Source organism: Balaenoptera ricei, chromosome 20 (genome assembly GCF_028023285.1).
Source record: "Balaenoptera ricei isolate mBalRic1 chromosome 20, mBalRic1.hap2, whole genome shotgun sequence".
NCBI lineage: Eukaryota > Metazoa > Chordata > Mammalia > Artiodactyla > Balaenopteridae > Balaenoptera > Balaenoptera ricei.
The window spans coordinates 41,315,346-41,340,500 of record NC_082658.1 but is presented as its reverse complement, the minus strand read 5'-3'; the positions used below and the strand labels follow the sequence as shown (position 1 = coordinate 41,340,500).

At 37.0% G+C, this 25,155-nt stretch overlaps 1 protein-coding gene across 2 annotated transcripts in view; it reads right to left on the bottom strand.

Annotated features, from left to right (window-relative positions):
* Positions 1 to 25,155, bottom strand: part of USP32 (ubiquitin specific peptidase 32) — a 196,527-nt gene that overhangs the window by 80,612 nt on the left and 90,760 nt on the right. For both annotated transcript variants that reach the window (XM_059907602.1, XM_059907603.1), the window contains exons 3-5: positions 20,409 to 20,514; positions 15,896 to 16,014; positions 9,571 to 9,730 (exon numbers count right to left, since the gene is read on the bottom strand). In XM_059907602.1, coding sequence (XP_059763585.1) covers positions 9,571 to 9,730; positions 15,896 to 16,014; positions 20,409 to 20,514 — 385 coding nt within the window. The remainder of the gene's footprint in view (positions 1 to 9,570; positions 9,731 to 15,895; positions 16,015 to 20,408; positions 20,515 to 25,155) is intronic.

Genomic DNA, 25,155 nt, shown 5'->3' with positions numbered 1-25,155 from the left:
ATTCTACAAACATTCAATAAAAACATTTTATGTGCCTGACATTGTGCTAAAAATTATAGACATGATTGTGAACAAAATAATTATTTTTAGATTCTAATAGAAGAGAAAATGGGTCATTTTAATCCAGTGTGGAAAGTACAATGAAGGAACAGAGATACAGGGTTTTCAGGGAGCACATAAGCAGTGAGGCCCTAGAAGTCTTGATATTTAAAGAGGTACACACAGAACATCTAAGGGTTGACCAGGGAAAGGAAAACTAGTGTGGCAGAAGAAGGATATTACAAGCAGAAGTAAAAAAGCATGTGTAAAAGTCTCTAGGAAAAACAGGTAGTGATAGGACAGGAAAACAAAAAGAATAACCATTGTATTCTGCTATAATTCAAAAAAAAGGAAGAGGATAACCTATAGAAGGATTTATGCTATGGACACAAGATAAAAGACAAAAAACAAGAGAGAACTTTACTTTCCAGTGAGTGACAAAAAAAGAGTGTTAAAGATGGCAGTTCAACCTAGAATTAGTAGACAGTTCGGTTAGAATGTAGACATTTCAAAGGTTAGCATCTAAAGGATGAGCCTTCAAACTCAAGCAGAGAGATGCCAGACTGTGATTGGATAGGACTATGCATGTACAATAGTAGGGGATTTGATACACTGAACTAAATTTGTAAAAAGCTGATTAAAACAAATTATTTTGAGTTTATAGTCTGTGGCTCCAAATTCCAACACTATGTGGTGCTAAATAACCACGAACAAAATGGGTGGGGAAAGGCTATTACAAGAAAAAGCCAAATGACTAGTTAGTCTTAGAAAGTAGAATCTTCTTTCAGATATCAATAATAATAAAAATAAACTTGTACCAAACTATTTCAAACATTTAACTATATAGAACATGTTTATGTTCTCTATATATGTTCTCTGATTCTGAATATCAAAATGTTTAAAAATTAACTTGTCATTAAAAACACTGTATATTTGACAAAAAAAATCTTTTTAGGAAATCTAATCTTAGGTATTTAAACAGCAAATTATAAAAGAAAAATAGGGGGCTTCCCTGGTGGTGCAGTGGTTGAGAATCCGCCTGCCAATGCAGGGGACAGGGGTTCGAGCCCTGGTCTGGGAAGATCCCACATGCCGTGGAGCAACTGGGCCCGTGAGCCACAACTACTGAGCCTGCACGTCTGGAGCTTGTGCTCCGCAACAAGAGAGCCCGCGATAGTGAGAGGCTCGTGCACCGCGATGAAGAGTGGCCCCCGCTCACCGCAACTAGAGAAAGACCTTGCACAGAAACGAAGACCCAACACAGCCAAAAATAAATAAATAAATAAATAAATAAATAAATAAATTTATAAAAATTTAAAAAAAAGAAAAATATATCAGTCTTGATAAAAATCTGGTTAAGATCTACTCAAGCATAAAAACTTGGACTTTTGGCTAAAGTTCTAATTCAGGGAATTCCCTGGCGGTCCAGTGGTTAGAACTCAGTGCTTTCACTACTGAGGGCCCGGGTTCAATCCCTGGTTGGAGAACTAAGATCCTGCAAGGTGGTGCAGCCAAAAAAAAGTTCTAATTCAATTTCTTAAATAAAAGGTAAGGTAACAATAGTTTGGAATCTGAAGTTCTAAAAACTGTATGGCCATGACAAAATCTAAAATCTTGTGTAAATCAAATCAGTTAGTTATTCTAACTCGGTATTGAATACAAATAGCACCCCAGTTTCATTTGTGATTTACACGAAAGAGAAAAAATTTGATTAAAAATGGCTGTATGTTCAACTTACTGTGACTTCAAATTCTACTTTATAATCGTATGTGAAGAAGTAATTAAAGACATCTGCACTCTAACATAAATGTTATTTACAAGTGAAAAATTATAACTCCTTTTTGTTTCCTAGATACCTTGGGTCATTACACAAATTTAAATGGAGTCAGTGATGCTTTAAAATAAATATTTTCTGTTTACTTATAAATCAGTTAATAACATTCTCTATTTTTATCCCACGTTTCCACATTCCTGACACATTATTTGAAAAGTTTAATGTACCAAATATTCTTTGAGTGAAAGAGCCTGCAAAGACATCCACAGAAGCTGAGAGTTTATAAATAATATGATAAATCACAGATATCAGAATATAAACCTACCCATGTCAGCATTTCTGTAAGAAATATAGCAGTAATTCTGTCATAATGCTTTCACAGGAAAGCCCACTAAGAAAGGAGCCATTTGCTGAAGCCAGCAGCAAATGAGTTGTCTGTTGTACTAGTTTATTTTTGTTCTTTATTTTTATAAATTCTAAAATAAAAGAAAGCAAACAGGTAAGAAAAACACTTTCTTCCCACAGACATGGATGAGTCAATTTTTGTACTGATCTACAGTCCTCTCTTAGAAAACTGCTTGCTCCCAAAACAATTACTCTCTGGAGAAAGTGGGATGAAGCTCACTGACATTCCCAAGCCAAGTGTTCACTAATACAAAAGGATGCAGGGAGTTCCTTGATGATCCAGTGGTTAGCACTCCATGCTTCCACTGCAGGGGGCACGGGTTTGATCCCTGGTCAGGGAACTAAGATCCCTCATGCAGCGCATACACGGCCCGGCCAAAAATTAAAAAAAGAGGATACATACTCATTGTAAAGCACCTACCTATTCTATACCAGGCATAATGCTGAGTCCCTTAAAAAAGGTACTATCTCATGTATTCCTGAAGGGTAGCACCATATACCACCCCAAACATGCCACTTTAGCATAAGGGTTATTTTGAGTTGAAGGCAATTGAAAAGAAGCTGATACAAAAAAAAGCTCTCCAGCTCCCCCTATTAGCCTAATTTATAAAGATGTCTTACCTGCCCTTCTACCAGGAAGGATAGAAGTTAATCACCAGAGACCACTCTAGATACTTATCAACCTGGAGATAGCACCAAAGGAAAGAATCTACATAACAAACCTCATTAACCAGCCATATCAATCAACAGTTTCTCCATGTATTTGCCTTCCCACAATGTGCCATCCCTAGCAGCTCAAAGTCCTTTTCTTTTGTCTTGTCACATCTCCATAAAATTATTGCTCTTTGCTAAGATGCTATATAAGCTCAAGCTCTAACCACCCCTTTGAGTTACTCATCACTGAAAGTTCTGGTACATAAGTAAGTTAGTTAAGTATCAATAGTAAGAAAGTAAGCTTATGTTTTTCTCTTGTTATCTGTCTTTTGTTAGTCTAATTTAAAGGGCCCCACCCAATGAAACCAAGATAAGTAGAGGAAAATACTTTTCCTTCCCCACACTCCTTACAACACATCTATGAGGTACAGTTATATCATTATCCCTGTTTTCCAGATGAAAAAAGAAGTTCATAGAGATTAAATTTCCCACAGCTACATGAATAATAAGTAGCAGGGCCAGAGTGTCTGACTCAGAGTCCGAAGAACTCCTAAATACCACATGAGTATTATTTCTCAAAATATAGTTCATGGTCCATCTATATCAGAATTACCCTGGATATCTATTAAAAGTACAGAGTCCTAGGGACCACTGATAAAAATCTTTGAAGACAGAACCAGTAACCTGCACTTTTAATACCCTCTTCAAATAATTCTGAAGCTCAATAAAGGCTAGTAACTACCAATATACAATAGTGGTTTAATAGTTGATTAACTTTTTATTTTGGTGTATTCCTCTTACAAGAAAAAAGTATACAACAAAATTCAGCCAAGAGATCGGCAATTAAAAATGTTATAGATAACGGAGAAAACTGAAAGCACAGTTTATTTCTTCAAGTTTTTACCACACACTACCAATTTACTTCTATGGCCACCAAGGAAACCAATGGGTGCATTACAGGAGGAGAGAAAATAATTAGTTCAGATAGCTTATTCTCTTTAGTATTTGAAGTAAGTTAATTTTCTGTAGCTCACATAATTTATCTAACCAAAAGTTTTAAAGGTAAGATCTAAGAACAAGTAACTTTGCAACCTTAAGCAGTTCCTTAAATTTACAAATATAATTCATTTTCACCCTAAAAATGTATGTCTTTATATGAACACTCACATACTATGAAGCTGTTAAACCTTATTCAAACATGATGATTTATCTTGGTCCTTCTCCCTCGTATGGGTTTAGTCCTACAATCCTAAAACAACATATTCTTCCTGCTCACTCCTGGGGAAGTCAAATGTTTAAATCAGTACTTAGAATGTAGATGAATAGGATATAAGCCTTGTCCTCAAGGGACTTGTAACTTCTGATGAAAAACAAAGGCATTTCCAATTGACTCTAAGGTAAGGCAAAAAGCATCTTCATTGCTTTAATTGAAATGTTAAGTGTGCAGGAATGCAAAGAGAAAAGTGATTAATTCAAACTGCAGAAAAATGGAGAAGGCATGACAGCATCTGAGTTGGGTTTGGTGACAAAGTATTTCAATTGTCAAGAACTGAAAGATGGAATGTGTTCTTAAATGAAGGAATATTAGGAGTGATGGTAGATAGGGTAGCTATAAAATTTCATGGTATAGTCACGGAATATTGACCAGGGCTCTGCAGTTGAAGCAGAGAACATATGTGAGGAGAAACAGGTATGGAAAATTAAGAATAATAAACTAAGAGACTTTAGAGTTATACTAAGGATTTTAAAACTTTATTCTACAGAATATGAAGAATTTTCAAAGGTTTCTAAGCAGGGAAATTAAGAATGGTTTTTGGTTTTTTTAAAACACAAACTAAAAAAGCAAAACCAGAAAACTTGTCTTTCATTCTTTCCTATCATTAACATGTAGTCAGATAAATAAGGAAAGCTATTACAATGATGATAGTAGCAAAGAAAGATGTAAGAAATATAGCTGAGTTAAGATTGTTAGGATCTAGGGCTTCCCTGGTGGCACAGTGGTTAAGAATCTGCCTGCCAATGCAAGACACATGGGTTCGAGCCCTGGCCCAGGAAGATCCCACATGCCACAGAGCAACTAAGCCTGTGCGCCACAACTACTGAGCCTGAGCTCTAGAGCCTGCAAGCCACAACTACTGAGCCCACGTGCCACAACTACTGAAGCCTGCACGCCTAGAGTCCATGCTCTGCAATAAGAGAAGCCACCGCAATAAGAAGCCCGTGCACTGCAACAAAGAGTAGCCCCCACTTGCTGCAACTAGAGAAAGCCTGCACACAGCAGCAAAGACCCAACACAGCCATAAATAAATAAATAAATAAATAAATAAATTTTTATATATAAAAAAAAGATTGATAGGATCTAATATGAAGCTTGATAAAGAAGTCAAAGGTAGCCTCAAATTGGATTACTAGAATTACAGATACTAGTAACCAAGATGGAAAAGACAGGAGGTATGGAATCTAAAAAATACAACAAACTAGTGAATATAACAACAACAAAAAAAGCAGACTCACAGATGACACAGAGAACAAACTAGTGGTTACCAGTGAGAAGAGGGAAGGGGGGAGGGGCAATATAGAGGCAGGGGAATAAAGAGGTACAAACTATTAAGTATAAAATAAGCTACAAGGGTATATTGTACAACACAGGGAATATAGCCAACATTTTAAATAACTAGAAATGGAGCATAACCTTTAAAAATTGTGAATCACTATATTATACACCCATAATTTACATTATATTGTACACCAACTATACTTCAATTAAAAAAAAAAAAGAAAAAAAAGAAAAGAGAGGAGGAAGAATATACTGTTTGCTTTTTTTACCTATAGATGGACTGAAGTGAGGAAAGATAAATTTGGTTTTAGACATGAGAGTAAGATGTTAGAATATATATCCAAGAGGCATTTATTAAAATGAATATGCAGTTTGAGAGATACCTCAAGATCAGAAAACTTCATCTAGGTATCACCTGCAAAGATATGCAAAAGAAAAAAAAAAAAAAAGGCTGTGATGAAGCAAAGCACATATGCCATTTAAGAATAGAATAGAGCTAAAGGCTGATCCATGAGAAATAACTTACACTCGAAAAGTAAACAGAAAAAGGATAGCAGTGAAGAAAAGTCAAAAGAAATAATAAAAAGCTAGAAAACTACAATGTTTCAAAACCAAAGGAGAAGAGAATTTCAAGAAAACTGAATGGTCAATAGTGCTAAAATGCTGCAGAGATATTAGCAGGTACAATGAATGACCCTATGAAGAAACCTCTCAGTTTAGAAATTAGGTCATCATTTCAGCTGAAACAATGCATCTGCATTAATATTTTAAATAATTCAAGATAAAATATTTTTTAACAAGGCAAAGGCATTGTACTTTTAGATACCATTAAAAATCCAAAAATCTTCCCACTTGATAAAAAAATAAATAGAAAAGATCATTTTCAAATTGAAATGGAGCCATATAATGGGATAATATTTTTAACATTTTGATAATTATTTTGACTCATTAAATTTAAATAAATCTGTAATCTTTAATACAGTGCTTTCAAAAACAAGCAATAAGTAGCATTTGCATTTGCAAAGTATGTCAGAACTCATTTAACTTTAAGCAACTGACAAAGACTCTCTCCTTGACCAAACTTTAGCCCTACTCCTTTGAGCCCTCTTTTCTACTAGGCCTCGAAGTTGGCCCCCATATCCTGTCTTTGGCCTGCCCAGCTGAATCTTTTTCTTTTTCCCATAAATTTATTTTATTTGTTTATTTATTTTTGGCTGCGTTGGGTCTTTGTTGCTGCGCACGAGCTTTCTCTAGTTGCAGCGAGCAGGGGCCACTCTTCGCTGAGGTGCGCAGGTTTCTCATTGTAGTGGCTTCTCCTGTTGCAGAGCACAGGCTCTAGGGCACGTGGGCTTCAGTAGTTGTGGCACACAGACTCAGTAGTTATAGCTCCTGGGCTCTAGAACGCAGGCTCAGTAGTTGTGGCGCATGGGCTTAGTTGCCCCATGGCACGTGGGATCCTCCTGGACCAGGGCTCGAACCCGTGTCCCCTGCATTGTCAGGCAGACTCTTAACCACTGCACCACCAAGGAAGCCCTGCCCAGCTGAATCTTAGCAAAGAATCCTGCTAAATCATCCCCCTATTCTTGATATCTGATCAAGTTCCTCATACTCCATATTTAGTGAATAAGTCTTCAGCCTACTTTTAGCAAGAATTCCCCTACCCTTGATGATTGATTCCTGTTAGTAATTTTCTCTCCACTGACCCCCTCACCTTGCTCCTTGGACATAAATTACTTGTCCTTGTAATACTTGGAGGTAAGACCAATATCTATCCCCTATTGCAATATGCTACTGCAAAAGTCTTGAATAAAGTCTTGTTTACCATTTTAACAAATGTCAGAATAATTTTTTCTGTAACATAAGTCATTCAAGGAAAGTAATCACACCTTTAGCCAATAATAATAGAAAAATAATTTACCATACAATCACAAACGAAAGCAAGAGTTCACCAGAATATCTACATGACTGACAACTTAAATATTAATGTAAGTTAGATAGAGCTTAAAGTAAGTATAAAAAGATTCCCTAATTTTTTATACAAAACAATTTTTTTTTTAAAAGGCTTTCCTATCAAAAATAAAGGCGGGGGCACTGAAAAGTAGGAACATCAAATTCATTGCCTATTCAGGCCAGAATTTATCTGTCAGAACTTCTGGTGACAATGGAATGAAAATGAGAGGGAAAGTAGCTGGTGTATAACTAACTAGTAGCCAACTCATAAATTACATGAACAAATAGATACAAATAGCACTTGATACCCAAGGTCCTCTACTCAGTCAACAAATACTTATTTAAGGCTTGACACAGGGTGAATAAAAAAATAATACAGACTCTCTATGATTTAAGAGAGATGACATGTACAAATAAATGGAATGCTATAAATAATTATAATACAAGGGCAAAAGTGGTAAGTTCATTCAAGAAGGGTACAAAAAAGGTGTTATGAGAGTTCAGAGGAAGGAGAGATGATTTCTCACAGGAAGGCAAGAAAATGTTTTATGAAAACCAAGCAGCATGTGATTTAAGTCTTCAAAGATGACTAAGGTTTATAGGGAGAATAAAAGGGAAAGGCATTCATTCTAGTGTTAAGAAGTAGCATAAGCAAAAGCCCAGTGTAGGTACAATTCTGTAACCACAGGAAAGAAGAACAGTAGAAGTTAACACGTAGGTCTGTGTTGTGGAGGACTAAATACTGTCCCTCAAAAATTCATTATCACCTGCAATCACAGAATGTGACCTTATTGGAAATAGGGTCTTTGCAGATGTAATGAATTAAAGGCCCTTGAGTTAAAATCATCCTGAATTTAGACTGGGCCCTAAATCCAATGACTGGTGTCCTTAAAAGAAGAGAGGACATAGACACACACAGAGAGAAGGCCATGGGAAGACAGACGCAGAGATTGGAGTTACGCTGCTACAGGCCAAGCAAAGCCTGGGGTCACCAGAAGCTGGGAGAGACAAGGAAAGATTCTTCCCTAGGGCCTTCAGAGGGAACAAGGCTCTGTTAACACTTTGATTTCAGCTTCCAGAACTGTGAGAGAATACATCTCTGTTTTTTCAGTTTACAGATTGTGGTAATTTGTTACAGCAGCCCTAGGAAACTAATACAGCTTGGTTAAGGACAATTAGTAGAGGGCTATTGTGAAATAGTAATATTGACCCTCGTTCCTGCTAATATTTGCTCTTTGACCAAATTCCTGTAATTTCCTGAGTGATAGGAATCTCTGACACAGAGCTCCTAAATTCTTCGCAATTTTCTGGGTGATAGGAATCTTTTGTTTTAATGTCTGAGATGACTTTTGGTAAGCTCTTAGAAAGGGGCTGGTCACTAGAAAGACCAAGTCATAATTAGAAACTCGGAACTTTCAGCCCCATTCCCCATTCTCTGGAGATGGAAGATGAACTAGAAATGTAGTTAATAATCAATCATGCTTATGTAATAAGCCTGCACAAAAATCCCCAAAGCACAGGGTCTGGAGAGCTTCTAGACTGGTAAACACATCTACATGCCAGAAGAATTGGGGCATCACAGCTCCACAGGGACAGAAGTTCCTGTGTTTGGGGCCCTTCCAGATCCTGCCCTATGTATCTGTTCATCCAGCTGTTCATCTGTATCCTTCAACATATCCTTTATTATATAATGCATCAGTAAATGTAACTGTTTCCTGAAGTTCTGTGAACTGTTCTAGTAAATTACTAAACCCAAGGAGGGGGTCATGGGAAGTCTCATTTATAGGTGGTTGGTCAGAAGCACAGGTCACAATCTGGACTTGGCGTCTGAAGTGGGGAGCAGAGGGGCAGTCTTTCGAGACTGAGCCCTAAACCTGTGGGGTCTGTGCTAACCCCAGGTAGACAGTGTCAGACTGAACTGAGATGCAGGACACCCAGTTGGTATCCATAGAGCACTGGAGAATTGCTTGGTGTGGGAAAAAAAAAAAACACCCCACACATTTGGAGTACAAAAGTATTCAGTGAGTAGACAAAAAAGAGAGTTTTCCTTTTCAGCTATGTACTCAAGCCTCCAGTATTCCATTTTACTATACTTTGGAAGAAAAAACCCCACTGATAATAGGCATATTCTCATATTACCAGGCAATTGTATTAAAAAGTGAACAGAACACAATGAAATGCCATTACTTACAATGTGTGACTCCAGCCAGAGTTTGGTAGAAAGTGGGAGTATCACTATCATCAGTGAGGGTCACATATACACCTCCAGACAGCAGCCAACGAGAGAAGGTAAAAGCATCTTTGTTTAGAAGAAGCCAATTTCTAAACTTTTCATAGTTTACCTTTTCACCCTAAAATTAAAACAAGAAAACATAGGTTTAGTCAAATTTTAAGGTACCTACTTGGAACTTATACAACTTGAAATTTGCATTTAATTGACATTTACCCTTCTACTATCTATAAAGGAAGAATTATCTAAATATCATTATAGGCTATATACCTGGAAATAAAACTGTTTTCAAATATAATTGTACTTCAGAACTTCCATTTGCATAAAATCTATATGCTAATTGCAAATTATTTCATCAATTCATTAAAGCAGTGCATTTCTACTAATAAGTCACATTTTATTTGCTAAGGTATATCCTGAAATCAGTAAACTGAATTTCTTTCAATATTTAATAAAACCAACTTTTCACTTGCTTCATCCCTCTTCTTCAGCACTTCAATTGGTCAGAATTAGCATATTTTAATTAAATATGTATGGAATTTAAATACTCTTTTAAATTTCATTGGCGAATTAAAAACTATCCAGGAGTCCTCCTCCAAAAGACATCACTGAAAACATGTATTCACAAGTCAACTAGAATACAAAACGAAGCAAGGAGATTTCTATTTCTTTGCTTTCTTTCCAAGTATTTGTCTTGCTAAATCTCTGGAGGAAAAAAAGTATCCAGGCTGAGAAAGAACATCATATGGCTGTGTAAGTCAATCTCTTTGACTGGAAGACAAGAGGACCCAGGTAGAGTGAGGGCCAGATGTTTCTATGAAGAAAAAGGCAGAAGCAACCCACATAGAAATACAATGAAGAATGACCTAGCAGCTCTAATCTTGATGCAGATATTAAGGGATACAAATAACTTAGAACCTAAAAGAGTTATGGTAGAAATAATTTCTATATTGTTAGTAGCATCCTATTAACTATATAGCAACATGCTTAAGCCTCATGGTTTCAGAACATTTAACAGTGCAATCCAAGCAACCAAGACAACATTGGAAGTCTTGTTTCTCTAAATGGAAGAATATGGCATTCAGACTTGCTGCAGGGATGTGAGGACATTGCCAACATGTTTAGAGAATCATAGCCATATTCTTTCTCTACCCCACATTTAGTCTAGAAAGAGGGTTTGCAGTATAAACCCTACAAGCTGATGCACATTTTTACAAGTTAACATCTCTGACATTGGGAAAAGTCTTAAAATCAATAATACCCTTCAATTGTAACTCGCAGGTTTTTTGTTCTTTATAATACATAAAAGTGCATCTTATTAATTGATGGCATCTTAGATTCAGTTGAACGTGGTAGTTTCTATGGTTTCAGTGAAGCTAAGATGTTGTTATAAGATGCACCTTCATATACCTCTAAGAAAGAAAGAAGCTGCCGATTATTCTACCACCTTCACATATAGGTAATACTTATTGAGTATTTACAATGCCCTAAGCACCATTCTAAGTATTTTTATATTCATTTAATCCTCAAGCAACCCTCTATAGGAGATACTATTATCTCCATTTTACACATGAGAAAACTGAGGCTCCAAAAAGTTATGCGTTCAAGGTTATACCGTGGCAGAGATAGGATTGAACCCAGGTAGTCAAGGCTCCAAAGTCTCTGTGCCTAAACTATACACTTCACTGCCTGGCCGACTTAGTGAAATATGAAGCAATCTCTGAAACCCACTTGCCCATTGGGATCACTCCATATAACTGGTAGCACCAAAATTCCATCTGCCAAACCTGACTTTTTATGTTTTGAATCATGGCTCTAAATAAGGGAAGTAAAGGGAAAGTCTCCTTTTATAAACTGTCATAATAGCAGTCTAGAAAAAAAATTTCCAGTACTATAAAAGGCAATTAAAAATAAACAGATTTCTGAAACTGATACATCTTTGAAGAACAATGTAAAATATGAATTTCCACCTTGAGAATCAACACCCAAAAAAATTCAGTAAGAAAAAAACAATATAACTCCTATGTGGATTTCCTTCATTTCAAGTTACGGAAACATGGTAACTTGAAAAGCAAGGGTCTGGATCACATCACACACATTACTCAGAAATTACAGCAGATAAATACATCAAATAGTTGAATTAGGTAAAATTAGCCCATTTACAGTCTTGTTTTTTTGGGTTTTTTTAACCAACCTTAAGTACCTAATCATTTAAACAGCTATACACATGAGTATCCCAAAACCTAGACCTCTCATTTCTTTGATCCTCCCTCTTCCATAGATTTTGTCCTTTATACAAGACTAACCCAACCATTTATTACCATAGTCTTATATTGATATTTTTATTATAATAATCATTCCCTTTCCAATAAATGCAGTTTTAAGCATTCCACTCTCCCTGTCACAATTTCCTCTTATGAGCACACTCCTTCTAGTATCCTGACTCCAGTGATTTTTTAACTCCACAGGACCTACACCAATCACCTACCCTTCACGTTGTCAAATCTAATGATCACTTCTCAATGATCAAAGGACAACTCACTTGATCTTTCGGTTTATTTGACGTAGTTAAATACTCCTTCCTCTTGAAACATTTATTTTTTAAATTAATTTATTTATTTATGGCTGTGTTGGGTCTTCGTTTCTGTACGAGGGCTTTCTCTAGTTGCGGCGAGCGGGGGCCACTCCTCATCGCGGTGCGCGGGCCTCTCACTATCGCGGCCTCTCTTGTTGCGGAGCACAGGCTCCAGACGTGCAGGCTCAGTAGTTGTGGCTCACGGGCCCAGTTCCTCCGCGGCATGTGGGATCTTCCCAGACCAGGGCTCGAACCCGTGTCCCCTGCATTGGCAGGCAGATTCTCAACCACTGCGCCACCAGGGAAGCCCTCTTGAAGCATTTTTATCACTTGGCTTCTAGGACACCATTCTCATTTGTTCCTCCTCACAAGCTATTCCTTAGGTTCCTGTTTTGATTCTTCATCATCTCGCCATACGTCAGAGTACAGGACTCCGTCTTCCAATCCGTTTTCTATCTTAATTCACTCCTAGATGACCTCATCCACATCTATAAACCAAGAAATCCTTTCCTCTGAACTCCAACTTATATGTCAAAAACACGGTTACAACTCCACCTGAATGTCTAATATGATTCTCTAATTATGTCTTAAACTTCTCTTGCTTTTGAAACCTCCAACTTCCCTCTCCTATAGCATTAGTCATCTCAGTTAATGGCAACTCCATTCATTTACTAAATCAAGCGAAACACCTTAATCTTCCTTTTCTCTTTCACTCACAGCCCATCATCAATACAAGAAATGGTCCTGTCAACTCCACCTTCAAAATAAATGCAGAATCTGAAAAGTCTCATCACCTCACTGTTACACCATGACCTCTTCCCTGGATTATTCAGATACCTTAATCAGACTCTGTTAAGTGTACTTTCTACATAAGAGCCAAAATGATGACGTTTAAAATGTAATTAGGACTTCCCTTGGTGGCGCAGTGGTTAAGAATCCACCTGCCAATGCAGGGGACATGGGTTCGAGCCCTGGTCTGGGAAGATCCCACATGCTGCGGAGCAACTAAGTGCATGTTTCACAACTACTGAGCCTGTGTTCTAGAGCCCGCAAGCCACAACTACTGAAGCCTGTGTGCCCTAGAGCCTGTGCTCCGCAACAAGAGAAGCCACCACAATCAGAAGCCCACGCATCGCAACGAAGAGTAGCCTCTGCTCGCTGCAACTAGAGAAAGCCCGCACACAGCAACGAAGACCCAACGCAGCCAAAAAAAAAAAAAAAAAAAGTAATTAAACAACAGCAACAAAAACTCATATATTTTCCTGCTCAAATACCTCTAAAGACTTCTATCTCACTCAGGGTGAAAGCTGAAGAACTCACACTGTCCTACAGGGCCATGTGTAATCTCCCTACCCCATCCCACCCCCTCCCCCAACCTCTGTAACTTCATTTCCTACTATTCCCTTGCTCATTCCATTCCAGCTAAATTGACCTCTTCTTGTTCCTTGAACAAGTCAAGCACACTTCCCCTCAGGGCTTTTGCTATATTCTCTTCATGAAAAATGCTTTCCCTAGATATCCGCGTGGGTTTTCTCTCTCACTTCCTTAAAATTCTTTGTTCAAATGTCACTTTCTCTGATAAGCCTCTCCTAACTATACTATACAAAATACCTACACTTGGCTACCTCCTCCCCATCGCCACCTATGCCCTGTATTCTACTTTATTTTTCCCTATAGCACTAATTATTATCTAATATATGTACCTGCTATTGTGCCTAAACTAAATTATAAGAGAACTGGGTGGCTAACCACATTTAATCCCCATCTATAAAATGGTAATGTCTGCATAAGCCTTATTAAAATGAAAAAAAAAAAAAAGGAACTTCCCTGGTATCCAGTGGTAAAGAATCCGCCTTCCAATGCAGGGGATGCCCGTTCAATCCTTGGTCAGGGAACTAAGACCCCACGTGCCGCGGGGCAACTAAGGCTGCGCGTCTCATCTAGAGCCCGCGTGCCACAAACTACAGAGCCCACGTGCCCTGGAGCCTGTGTGCCACAACTAGAGAGAGAAAACCCTCACACCACAACTAGAGAGAAGCCCGCATGCCTCAACAAAAGATCCCGTATGCCACAACTAAGACCCAACATGGCAAAATAAACAAACAAATAAATAAATAAATAAAATATTTTAAAATATACACATATATGTATATATATACATTCTCCCCAGAAATGACCAAAGCACTTGACATCTCTGTGAAAAATTCAAGTAATCAGGCCTGTAAAGATTAGATCAGTTTTTTTTTTCTGGTCAGCAAATTTTATTAGGGGGAAAAAAAATGATCTAGTTTGTCTTGAGGTACTGAAATATCATCACAGCAACTTCCAGTCAATAAGTCAGAACCAGAAATGCAGGAGGACAATCCTTCTGCACCAAACACACAGAAATGCTGAGTAAAATGTAACACCATAACTACTACCAAAACCTGCTTAGCCAAGCTCAAAAGCAAGAAAGGGAAATCTCCAGATGCTATCAACACAGAGGAAACTTAAAGCCAGAGTGATAAAAAGCTAAAGGTAAAGCCAGAGAGTCCAAAGAGATATAAGAACCACACACATGGGCTTCCCTGGTGGCGCAGTGGTTGAGAATCCATCTGCCAATGCAGGGGACATGGGTTCGATCCCTGGTCTGGGAAGATCCCACATGCTGCGGAGCAACTAAGCCCGTGAGCCACAACTACTGAGCCTGCATGCCGCAACTACTGAAGCCCGCGTGCCTAGAGCCTGTGCTCCACAATGAGAGAAGCCACCACAATGAGAAGCCTACGCACTGCAAGGAAGAGTAGCCCCCGCTCGCCGCAACTAGAGAAAGCCCGCGTGCAGCAACAAAGACCCAACACAGCCAAAATAAATAAATAAATAAAATAAATTTATATTAAAAAAAAAAAAGAACCACATATGGCTGGGGTATTAACAATCAATGCTTATATAGTTAGGAAGGTGACTAAACTAAATTGAATTAAAACTCTCTGAATAAAACCAAGAGCAGTGAAAGTGAAATGGAAGTGGGTCAAATAGCCACCCATAAGAAATCATACAGCACTGAGTGCTGCAGGAAAGAATCAGAAACTTGTAAAAGGACTTTACTCTGCCATCTCTTGGGACTTTTCCCATATTAGCAGACCTCTGAAAAGAAATAAAAGAATTTTCTCTGTTAAAGATACACATTTTCTGTTGTTAAAGTTTTTTACAATGAAAATATATTATTTATGAAAACAGGAAAATGACAAATTTTTAAAACCCAAATATTTTACTATGCAAATCAACTAAGTAAAATAAATGATAAAATAGGCATTGATGGATCACAGAGGTCACCTATGGCTCAAGGCCAATGAGTGATATATCTACATGCTCATGATGAAAAGCAATGAGCACCACAACCTAAGCAATGCTGTTTCTGCAGGATCACCTGTGTGTGTGTCTGTATGTGTGCTGGTGTGACAGTGGGGGAGTATGTTTCATTATACCGTTAAGTATAGACAGTTGCCTTTATTGGGAATTGGGAATTTTCAGATTCACAAACACAGCAGTAATAAGCGTCATGGCCCTTTGAGCATAGCACACAAATCGTTAAAGCATCAACCATTAAATAGAAAAATGTCAAGAATATGCTACACATAAACGTCTATTCATCACACCTAAATTCATTATACAACTAAGAGTTAATACTTTGTCCACAGGGAGGGATGAAATGTAAATCTTTAAATATACCTCTGAGAAACACTTCCTGAGTGTATCTGGGACTTTACCATCCACCACATGGAGCATTCTTTCCATTTCTTCCCGTATAACATAGCTCCCGGATTCACTTGCAAAAAGACTAAAAATGTCTAGGAGAAAGAAAGAATAAAGTAATTTTATCATAGATTAATGTACTCTGGTGGAAGTAGGGAGGGAAGAGATAGGTAACAATTATTGAGTGATTACTAGCGCCAAGCACTTTATAAATATACAATTTAATTTATTCATTAAAAAAAACAATGCTAATTAAAACAGGAATGTGGTACCTTTTCAAATACCAAATTTGCAAAAATGTTTAGGTGTGACAATACCAAGTGTTAGCAATAAACTGGGATAAACAGGAACTCTTATATACTGTTAATGAGTATAGATTACTGTAACACTTTGGAGAGCACCTTGCCAAAATCTAGTAAAGACGAATATTTATGCTAGAAATTCAATTTCTAGGCAACTCCACCTTCACTTGTGAGAAACTCTCATACATACGTGCGTGAGGTACAACATACACTGAAGTATACTTTGTAATAGCAAAATTTAGGAAAGAAAAGATAAATGTCTATCAACAAAAAATATAGGTAACCTGAGACACACACACACAATGAAATACTATAAAGCAGTTAGAATAAAGAAACTAAGTGTTTCAACATGGGTAAATATCAATAATATTCAGGGGAAAAAGCAAATTGCAAAACCTGTATAGTATACAATTTATTTTAAAAGTTTTAAATCTGTAAAACAGTTGAAGATATGTTTAAGGATACATACAAATGTCATAAATGTATAAAGACCTGCATGAGAAACGAAAGATCACCAATTTCATGAGAGTGCTTACTTCTGTCAAGGGAAGAATGTGGATGGGAACATGGAGGGATACTGAGAAAGAGCCTCACCTTGGCTATAATCTTTTATTTCTTAAAAAACAAGATCTGGGACAAATATGACACAATGGTAAGAAATAATAAAGCTGGGTGGAAGTACATACTACATGTATGTTTGAAATATTACTGTTATGAGTTGAACTGCATCCCCCCCAAAAGACATGCTGAAATCCTAACCTCCAAGTACCTGAGAATATGACCTTATTTGGAAAGATAGGAGACAGAAAGACAGAAGAGACATTCCATCCCTCTGAAGGCCCAGTGGGTTCCATTGCCTGCCCTCCCACATGCCATGGCTGATGCCCTTAAGGGGAATATTTGCTAGAAGCCTCTGACCATCTGTTATGGGTTAAATTATATTCCCCCGCTCCAAAAGATGTTGAAGTCTTAACCTCAGTACCCATGATTGTGACCTTATTTGAAACAGGGTCTCTGCAGATATAATCAAGTTAAGATGAGGTCATGAGGGTGGGTCTTAACCCAATATGATTAATTATAAGAAGACAGGACAGAAACAGTGGGAAGAAAGCCATATGATGAGATGAGATGGAAAGAGACTGGAGTGATGCAACTGCAAGCCAAGGAATACCAAGGATTGAGGGCTACCACCAGAAGTTAGGTAAAAAGAAGGATTCTTCCCTGTAGATTTCAGAGGGAGTAAGGCCCTGCTAACATCTTAATTTTGGACTTCTAGCCTCTAGACTGTGAGATAATAAATTTCTGTTGTTTTGAGCCACCCAGTTTGTGGTACTTTGCTACAGCTGCCCTAGGAAACTAATACAATTGTATAATAAAAATGATTTAAAATTTTAAATATATGTGTTTATGACCCTCAAATTGGTTATTTTTATTTATTGGCTACCTGGAGCCAGAGTATGTGTTTGTTGGTAGAGGGATGTTAAATTTTAAAAAATCAGGATCTCAGTTAAATTCCAATACATAAAATTGGGTTTAGGGATATGTTCATTATCTTGATTGTGATAATGTGGATATATACATGTCTGAAAACATCAAAATGTACACTCTTTAAATATGTACATTTTATTGTATATCAATTATACCTCAACAAAACTGTAAAAAAGGAAACAGCTGAAGAACAACAGTCTAAATTCAGAAGTGAGAAAGAAGATTCTGAGAGATTTAGAAGCAGTAAAAGGGCAGCTTAGAAAAGGAAGAAAGAAGAAAGACCAGCATCCAGTGGGCAAGGGTAAAATTCTAGGGATTTTTAGAGCAAAATGTCACACTCTTTAATATAAACACCTTCCTAAACTTCCCCTGGAAAATTTTCTTCTTTTTTTTCTTCTTTGAAAGTTTATTTTGGCCTCAATGTTTTTCACACGTTTAATTGTAGGTACATATGTGTGTATATAAACAATCACTTTGAGAAAACAGTAAAAGTTAACAATTTATTGATTGCCCGCTAGTTCTTGATACTTGCCAGGTGCTTTACATAAATTTTTTCTTCTGAGTTTTACAATGAAAGTTTTTGGTGGATGTTACTTTCATCCTTGTAGTGATGAAAAACAGGGGCTCAGAAGATCAAGGAAGAGACCCAGAGTCATACAGATAGTAATCGGTCAAGCTAGCTTTTGGTCTTGGTCTTTCTCCCATGTTTTGCTCTGAGAATCATTAATTATGATAATAGTCAAATTATACTACTAAATTTGATAATAGTCAAATTATACTACCCTATTTGATAACAGTCAAATTATACTACTGAATTCCTACTATGTGCCAGACATTGGGGTCAGAGTGTCAGGGATAGAGCAATTCTAGCTGAGTCCTCCCATGTTGTCACTTAAATTTTAACTGTCATCTGACATTTCCCTCTCATCTCCCCTGGAAAATTTTCAATAAAATTTACATTGTTTACTAATATTCTTGTTAAGAGCAGATTTGCCTTGGGGGAGCTCAAAGAAAAGAATGAGGAAACATAAGACATTATAAGTAATTAAATGAATGAATTAAAAATTAAGTAAATAAATGCATATCCTAGGAAACACAGATGAATGATGAATGATCAACTAAGGTTGTCTCCCCTTTCACATTTAGAGGGTAAATGATGCCCTCTCATTGTAATATAAAATTTCCCTGCTTAGTAGAACTTAAAGGTGCCATCCTCTTCTGGGCTTACATAATTCACCTGATACAATTCATCTCTGAAGTTAAAAGTAAAACCATTAAAAATAATTAAACCTTTTACCAAGAATTTGTATAAAGTATTATCAAGTGAACTTCTGGTTGTATTTGTGAAGTAAGGCAAGAATAGATTGCTAAATCTATGTCTTCAGAATTATATTTTAAATAACAGCTTTACTGAGATATAAGGCATGTTCCATAAAATTCACTCTTTTAAAGTGTACAATTCAGTGTTTTTTAATATATTTACACGGCTGTGCAATCATCACCACTATCTAATTACAGAACATTTTCGCACAAAAGAAACCCCATACTCATTGGCAGTAAGCTCTCCATTTCCCTCTCCCCCTAGCCTCTGGCAACCACTAATCTATATCCTGTCTCTATAAATTTGCCTAATCTGGACATTTCATATGATTGGAACCACATAATGTGTGGCCTATTTTGACTGGCATTTATCACTTAGCATAACATTTTCAGGTTCATCTATGTTGTAGCATGTATCTCTTGGAGGAGAGCAGAATTTGTTGCCCCCAAATACGTCACTTTGGCTTGACAATTATTTTGAGCTTAAACGCAATCAAAACCCAGCAGATTCAGAAAAGCTCATTACCTTCCCATCAACAGCCTAAACTTACATTGGAAAAAAGGCCTATACCAGAAAGAGAGTTATTATCAGAGATACTTTTTTACCTAAGAAATTAGTATAACAGGGCAACCTTTGTTCTCCAAACATCTCCTCTGCCTTCCTGTGAATGGACTCCCTTCCTCTTGTATCCTCAGATCCCTAACCCTTTCCTTAGCTCAGAATGTTATATAAGCCTCAATTACCTGGCTGCCCTTTGGGTCTCATATTTTTATGGGGCTCCTGTACGTATATACAAAATTTGTTTGGTTTTCTCCTGTTAATCTGTCTTATATCAACTTAATTATTAGATCAGCCAAAAGACCTAGAAGGGAAATTTTTTCCACTCTTACACAGTACTTTATTCCTTCTTATTGTTGAGTAATATTCTATTGTTGGTTATATCACGTTTTGTTTATGCTGAATGCATCAGTTGATGGGCATTAGGGTTGTTACCATTTTGTAACCATTATGAACGGTGCTGTTAGGAACATTTTTTTTTTTAATGAATATATGTTTTCCGTTTTCTTGGGTATATACCTAGGAATGAAATTGTGGGATCATATGAAAACTCAGTGATTAACAGTTTGAGAAACTGCCAGTTTTCCAAAGTGGCTTCATTATCTATCTTACACTTACGTGGTATCTAATTGTAATTTGAATTTACACTTCCCAAGTAACTACTTATGTTTAACATTTTTTCAAGTGCTTACTGGCTACTTGTATATCTTCTTTGGAGAAACATCACTTCAAATCCTTTGACTGTCATCAAAATTTTGAGGTAGATTATTCTGTACACAGATGTAGTATTTTAACATTTTGAGATAATAAAAGTACTCACATTTTGCTTTCTCTTCATCTCTGCCTCTTGTAAGAAGGACAAGTCCAACTATTAAGTTATTGAAGTGCAGTCCTTTGGATGTTCCACCAAAAGAACAATAAATCACCTAGGAGAAAATGAATGATACAGTCAACTATAGACATTTCAGTTGTCGAGGAATGTGAGGCTGATATCACCTTTAACAAATCTTATCTCCATCTCCAAACAAGGTCCTGGTAAATTTTAGTGCAATGATGTTGTTTCTCCCTCTTCTTCCTCCCTTATAACTTGTTATGGCACTCAGCCAAGAATATACTGTACTTATCCTAAAGTACATATATCACTGGCTCACACACTGAATTTTCTTTCTCTTGGGAGTCCTCATCAAGGTCCAAAAAGATAAGTTCCTCCCCTTCAATAGTCCCAATAATGTGATAAGGATTTCATGCAATTAGACAGCTTCCTTCAACCTCTGTTAAACATATACACATAATTTTGATTTGAAAGATCAACATTCTCTAAGTGAATGTTCAGAAATACAGTGGCAATTACACTGCAATATATAAATGTACCTAATTAACATGTTGTACACCTTAAATTTATACAATGTTATATGTCAAATATATTCAAATTTTAAGTAAAAAAACGAAGAAAATACAGAAAGACATTTTTATACTCTTAGAATTGAGTATTATAGTAATCAGAAATAAAAAAGAAAAGCTATTCATAAGAAAGGGACAGTAACAGCAATCACATAAATTCATTTATTCAACAATTCTGTGTTGAGTGCCTAGCGTGATAGTGTGATACAACAAACATATATTTGGTCTTCCTCCAGGTTCCTGACACAAGAGCTTCTAAAATCTTTGGCATTCCCAGAGTGATACAGGTGAAAGGAGCATCTTTTGTTATTGATAATACCCCTTTAAACCATACCTGAATTTATGCTAATAAGGTGACTCTTGGTGAGTCCTTACGAAGCTTCAGAATGGGAGCTGGTATTCAGAGGTACTAATGATGTGATTAGAGGGTTAGAACTTTCAGCCCCACTTCCCAAAGTCAGGGAAAGGGAGAGGAGCTGAAGATTGAGCTAATCACCAATGGCAAGTGACTTAATCATTCATGCCTATGTAATGGAACTTCTATAAGAACCCCTAAACTACAGGTCTGTTGGTGAACACATCAAGGTGCAAGAAGGTTGGAACATCCAGAAAGGACAAGAAAGTACTGTGCACCATCGCCTTCCTAACTGCCCCCCCGCCATCCCATGCATCTTTTTGCATTTGGCTGTTCCTGAGTTATATCCTTTATAATAAACTGGTGATATTAAATAAAGTGTCTTCCTGAGTTCTGTGGGCCATTCTAGCAAATTACTGAATCCCAGAAGGGGGACATGGGAACCCTCGACTTATAGCTGATTGGTCAGAAGTACAGGAGGTCGGGGACCTGCGAATGGCAACTTCTGAAGTGGGGGGCAGACCTGTGGGGTCTGCACTAACTCTGGATAGTTAGTATCAGAACTTAATTGAATTGTAGGACACCCAGTTGGTGTTCAGAGAGTTGGAGAACTGATTGATGTGGGGAAAAAACTCCACACATTTGGCATCGGAAGTGCTGTGTTGTTTAAAAAAGAAAAAAGAAAAAAACCCGACCTAGTAACTGCCATGCAGAATTTGTCATTGAAATACGTGATTAAAGATAATTCAAGGAATAAAACTTAAATGGTCAACATATGAAAATACATATTCATTAAATGATACTTATAAATATATTTAATAATACTCTGACAGCTGATGCCAAAAACTGTGTGTTTAGTGCCACTGAGAGCAAAAACTAGCATAGGGAGATGGCCCCAAATCAGAAAATATAAAACATAAAAAGAACATAAGAAGTATACTTCATAGAATAACTATTTTTAGTTAGTCCCTGCATAACCAGAGGAAGGTAACAGAAAACCCCCTCTATCCCTGATTTATAAAGCCCCAGACCTTTAAAACTCCCCTACCATTGGGGGAAAGGCAGAATCACTGAGAAAGTCTTGCCCTCCAAGATCCAGAGACATAATGACCCCCTAGAACTGAGACAGAAATAGGACAACAGAGAACGTCCCCCCCCCCCCAGTACCCCTCACCCACCTCCGCCACTGTGCTAGCAAACACTGAGGAATAAATAACAGCAGTCTACTGCCAAAGGAGAGGGAAGAGTATGGAGAGAGATCTTCTCTGTGGTACAGTAACAGAGAGAAAATAAAATCAAAAGTTAAAGATAGAGCAGACATTAGAAATGTTCTCTGGCAAACAGGACTCTACCCTAAAAAAGGTAACCCTAGTCTGGAATTTGAAGCCTGTAGTGCACTGTGAGTAGCCATAGCAACACAAAAAACCAGCTCAACTACAGACTAGACTGACAACTACTTGTGCTAAAGACCTAGCCAGGCATAAATACTATTTAGCTCAGTCTCTACTGTCCTATATAAAACATCTATCATTCCACCACAAATTATAAGTCACACAAGGAAGCAGAGAAAAACACCCAAAACCTCACACACTGACAAAGGAAAAACATGGGAATAGAGTTCAATAAAGCTTTGGAATGGCTCAATAGTAAACTAAACAGACTCAAGTTAGAGATTATCCAAATGAAACACAGAAGGAAAAAAAATGTGGGGATGGGAGGGAACAAAACAGAAAATCCAAGAGCTGTGAGAAAATATCAAATGATTTAACATACATGTAATTGAAATCCAAGAAGTAAAAGAGAATGGGTCAGAAGAAATATCTGAAGAGATAAAGGCTGAGGATCTTCCAAAACTAATAAAGACACAAAACCACAGATATAAGTTGTTCAGAGAACAGGTAGGGTAAATCATACTTTTAATCCCCCAAAACCAACTAGACAAACCATACCCAAACTATTCAAAACAAAAGATAAAAAGAAAATCTTTAAGGCTGCCAGAGGAAAAAAGACGCATTACACTGAGAGAAACATTTCTCATCAAAAACCACATAAGCCAGAAAACAGTGCAATGACATGTTTAAAGCACTAAAGGAAAAAAAAAACAACAACTGAGAATCCTATACCCAATGAAAATATCTTTGAAAAAGAAAGAAAAACAGAATTTTTCAGGAAAATGAAAACAGAGAAGTCATGGGACTTCCCTGGTGGTCCAGTGGCTAAGACTCTACGCTCCTAATGCAGGGGGCCCGGGTTCCATCCCTGGTCAGGGAACTAGATCCCACATGCTGTAACTAAGAGTTTGCATGTGCAACTAAAAGATCCTGCATGCCACCCGCATGCCACAACTGAAGATCCCGCACACCGCAACAAAGATCCCACATGCCACAACTAAGACCCAGTGCAGCCAAATAAATAAATAAATAAATATTTAAAAAAAAAAAAACAAAACCAGAGAAGTCATTACCAACGAATGTGTACTACATAAAAGGGCAAAAGAAAGTAGTACCTCAGGCTGAAGGAAATATGATATCAAATAGATAAATGTATCTACACAAAGAAATGAGTAGGAAATAGCATAAATGAAGGTAAATATAAAATTTATTTGTTTCCTAATTTTTAATTGCTCTAAAAGACAACTGGCTGGCTAACGGAATAATAGTAAAATTTTAATGTGCTTATAGCATATGTAAAACACATGACAACAGCACAAAAGATGGGACAGAGAAATTGGAAGTATACTGTTGTATACTAAGATATTATACCATGTATCTCAGTCTGTACATTGCCAATCAGCAAGAAATTAGTTAATCATAGCACTATAGTGTTTAACCCAACATCAACTCCATTGATATTATTATTATTATAAAAACAATAGCTAACACACTTAAATGGTTATTACATGGCATATAACTATTGTTGTAAGTGCTTACCAGTATTAAGCCTCAAGATGATTCCATGAGGAAGACATTACTGGTGTCCCCATTTTATGGCTGAGGAAAACTAGAGCCCAAGGAGATCTCAGTAACTTGTCCAAAGTCATACATCAATGAAGCTGCAGGGTCAAGATTCAAACCTAGGTTCCTGAAACTGAACTCTTAACCACTTCACAGTTCTATAGTACAATTATACACATTCTCTAGTATTATATGAAATGAAAGACATCACCAGCAAGATGTATACCATTTTGGTGAAATATATTGAAGATTAAGAAATTTCAAACTATCACAAACCCAATCTACAGACACTATGTTTTTGGCATCCCTTTCTCCCCAGTTTAACTTGATAATGTGGTCTTTTCACTTTTGATCACTGACTTTAGTACAAAGAGAGCAAAGTAGTAACAGTAAACTTGAGAAAGAAATTTTGGGTAAGATATGATTTTCAATTTTGCAAGTATTTGCAAAATGTAGAAGATTTTGTTTTGAATTCACCTGGTTGGAATGCTGGAATATACTGGTCCCTCACTCCCAAAATATAAGAACGGCAATAACTTTCTAAAACCACCAAGTTCAAAAGTTCATTTAACAGATGATGAAAGGAGGCCCGGGAAAATCACCACATCTCCTGAATTCTAAGATGTATGCATTTTCCACCTTTTATTAATGTGTCAGAAATCATGCATCTAACATCAAATGTGTAATATCTTTTTTCATCCTCAAAAAGTTATTTTAAAATCAACAGTCACCTTATAACTGACAATGATTTAACATTAATGAAATATTAAGTGCCACGCTCATTACTATTCACACTGTTTTTAGGATTGAAGAGAGGCGTTGTGCCCAGGATAGGCAAGGATATTTTGATGCTACTT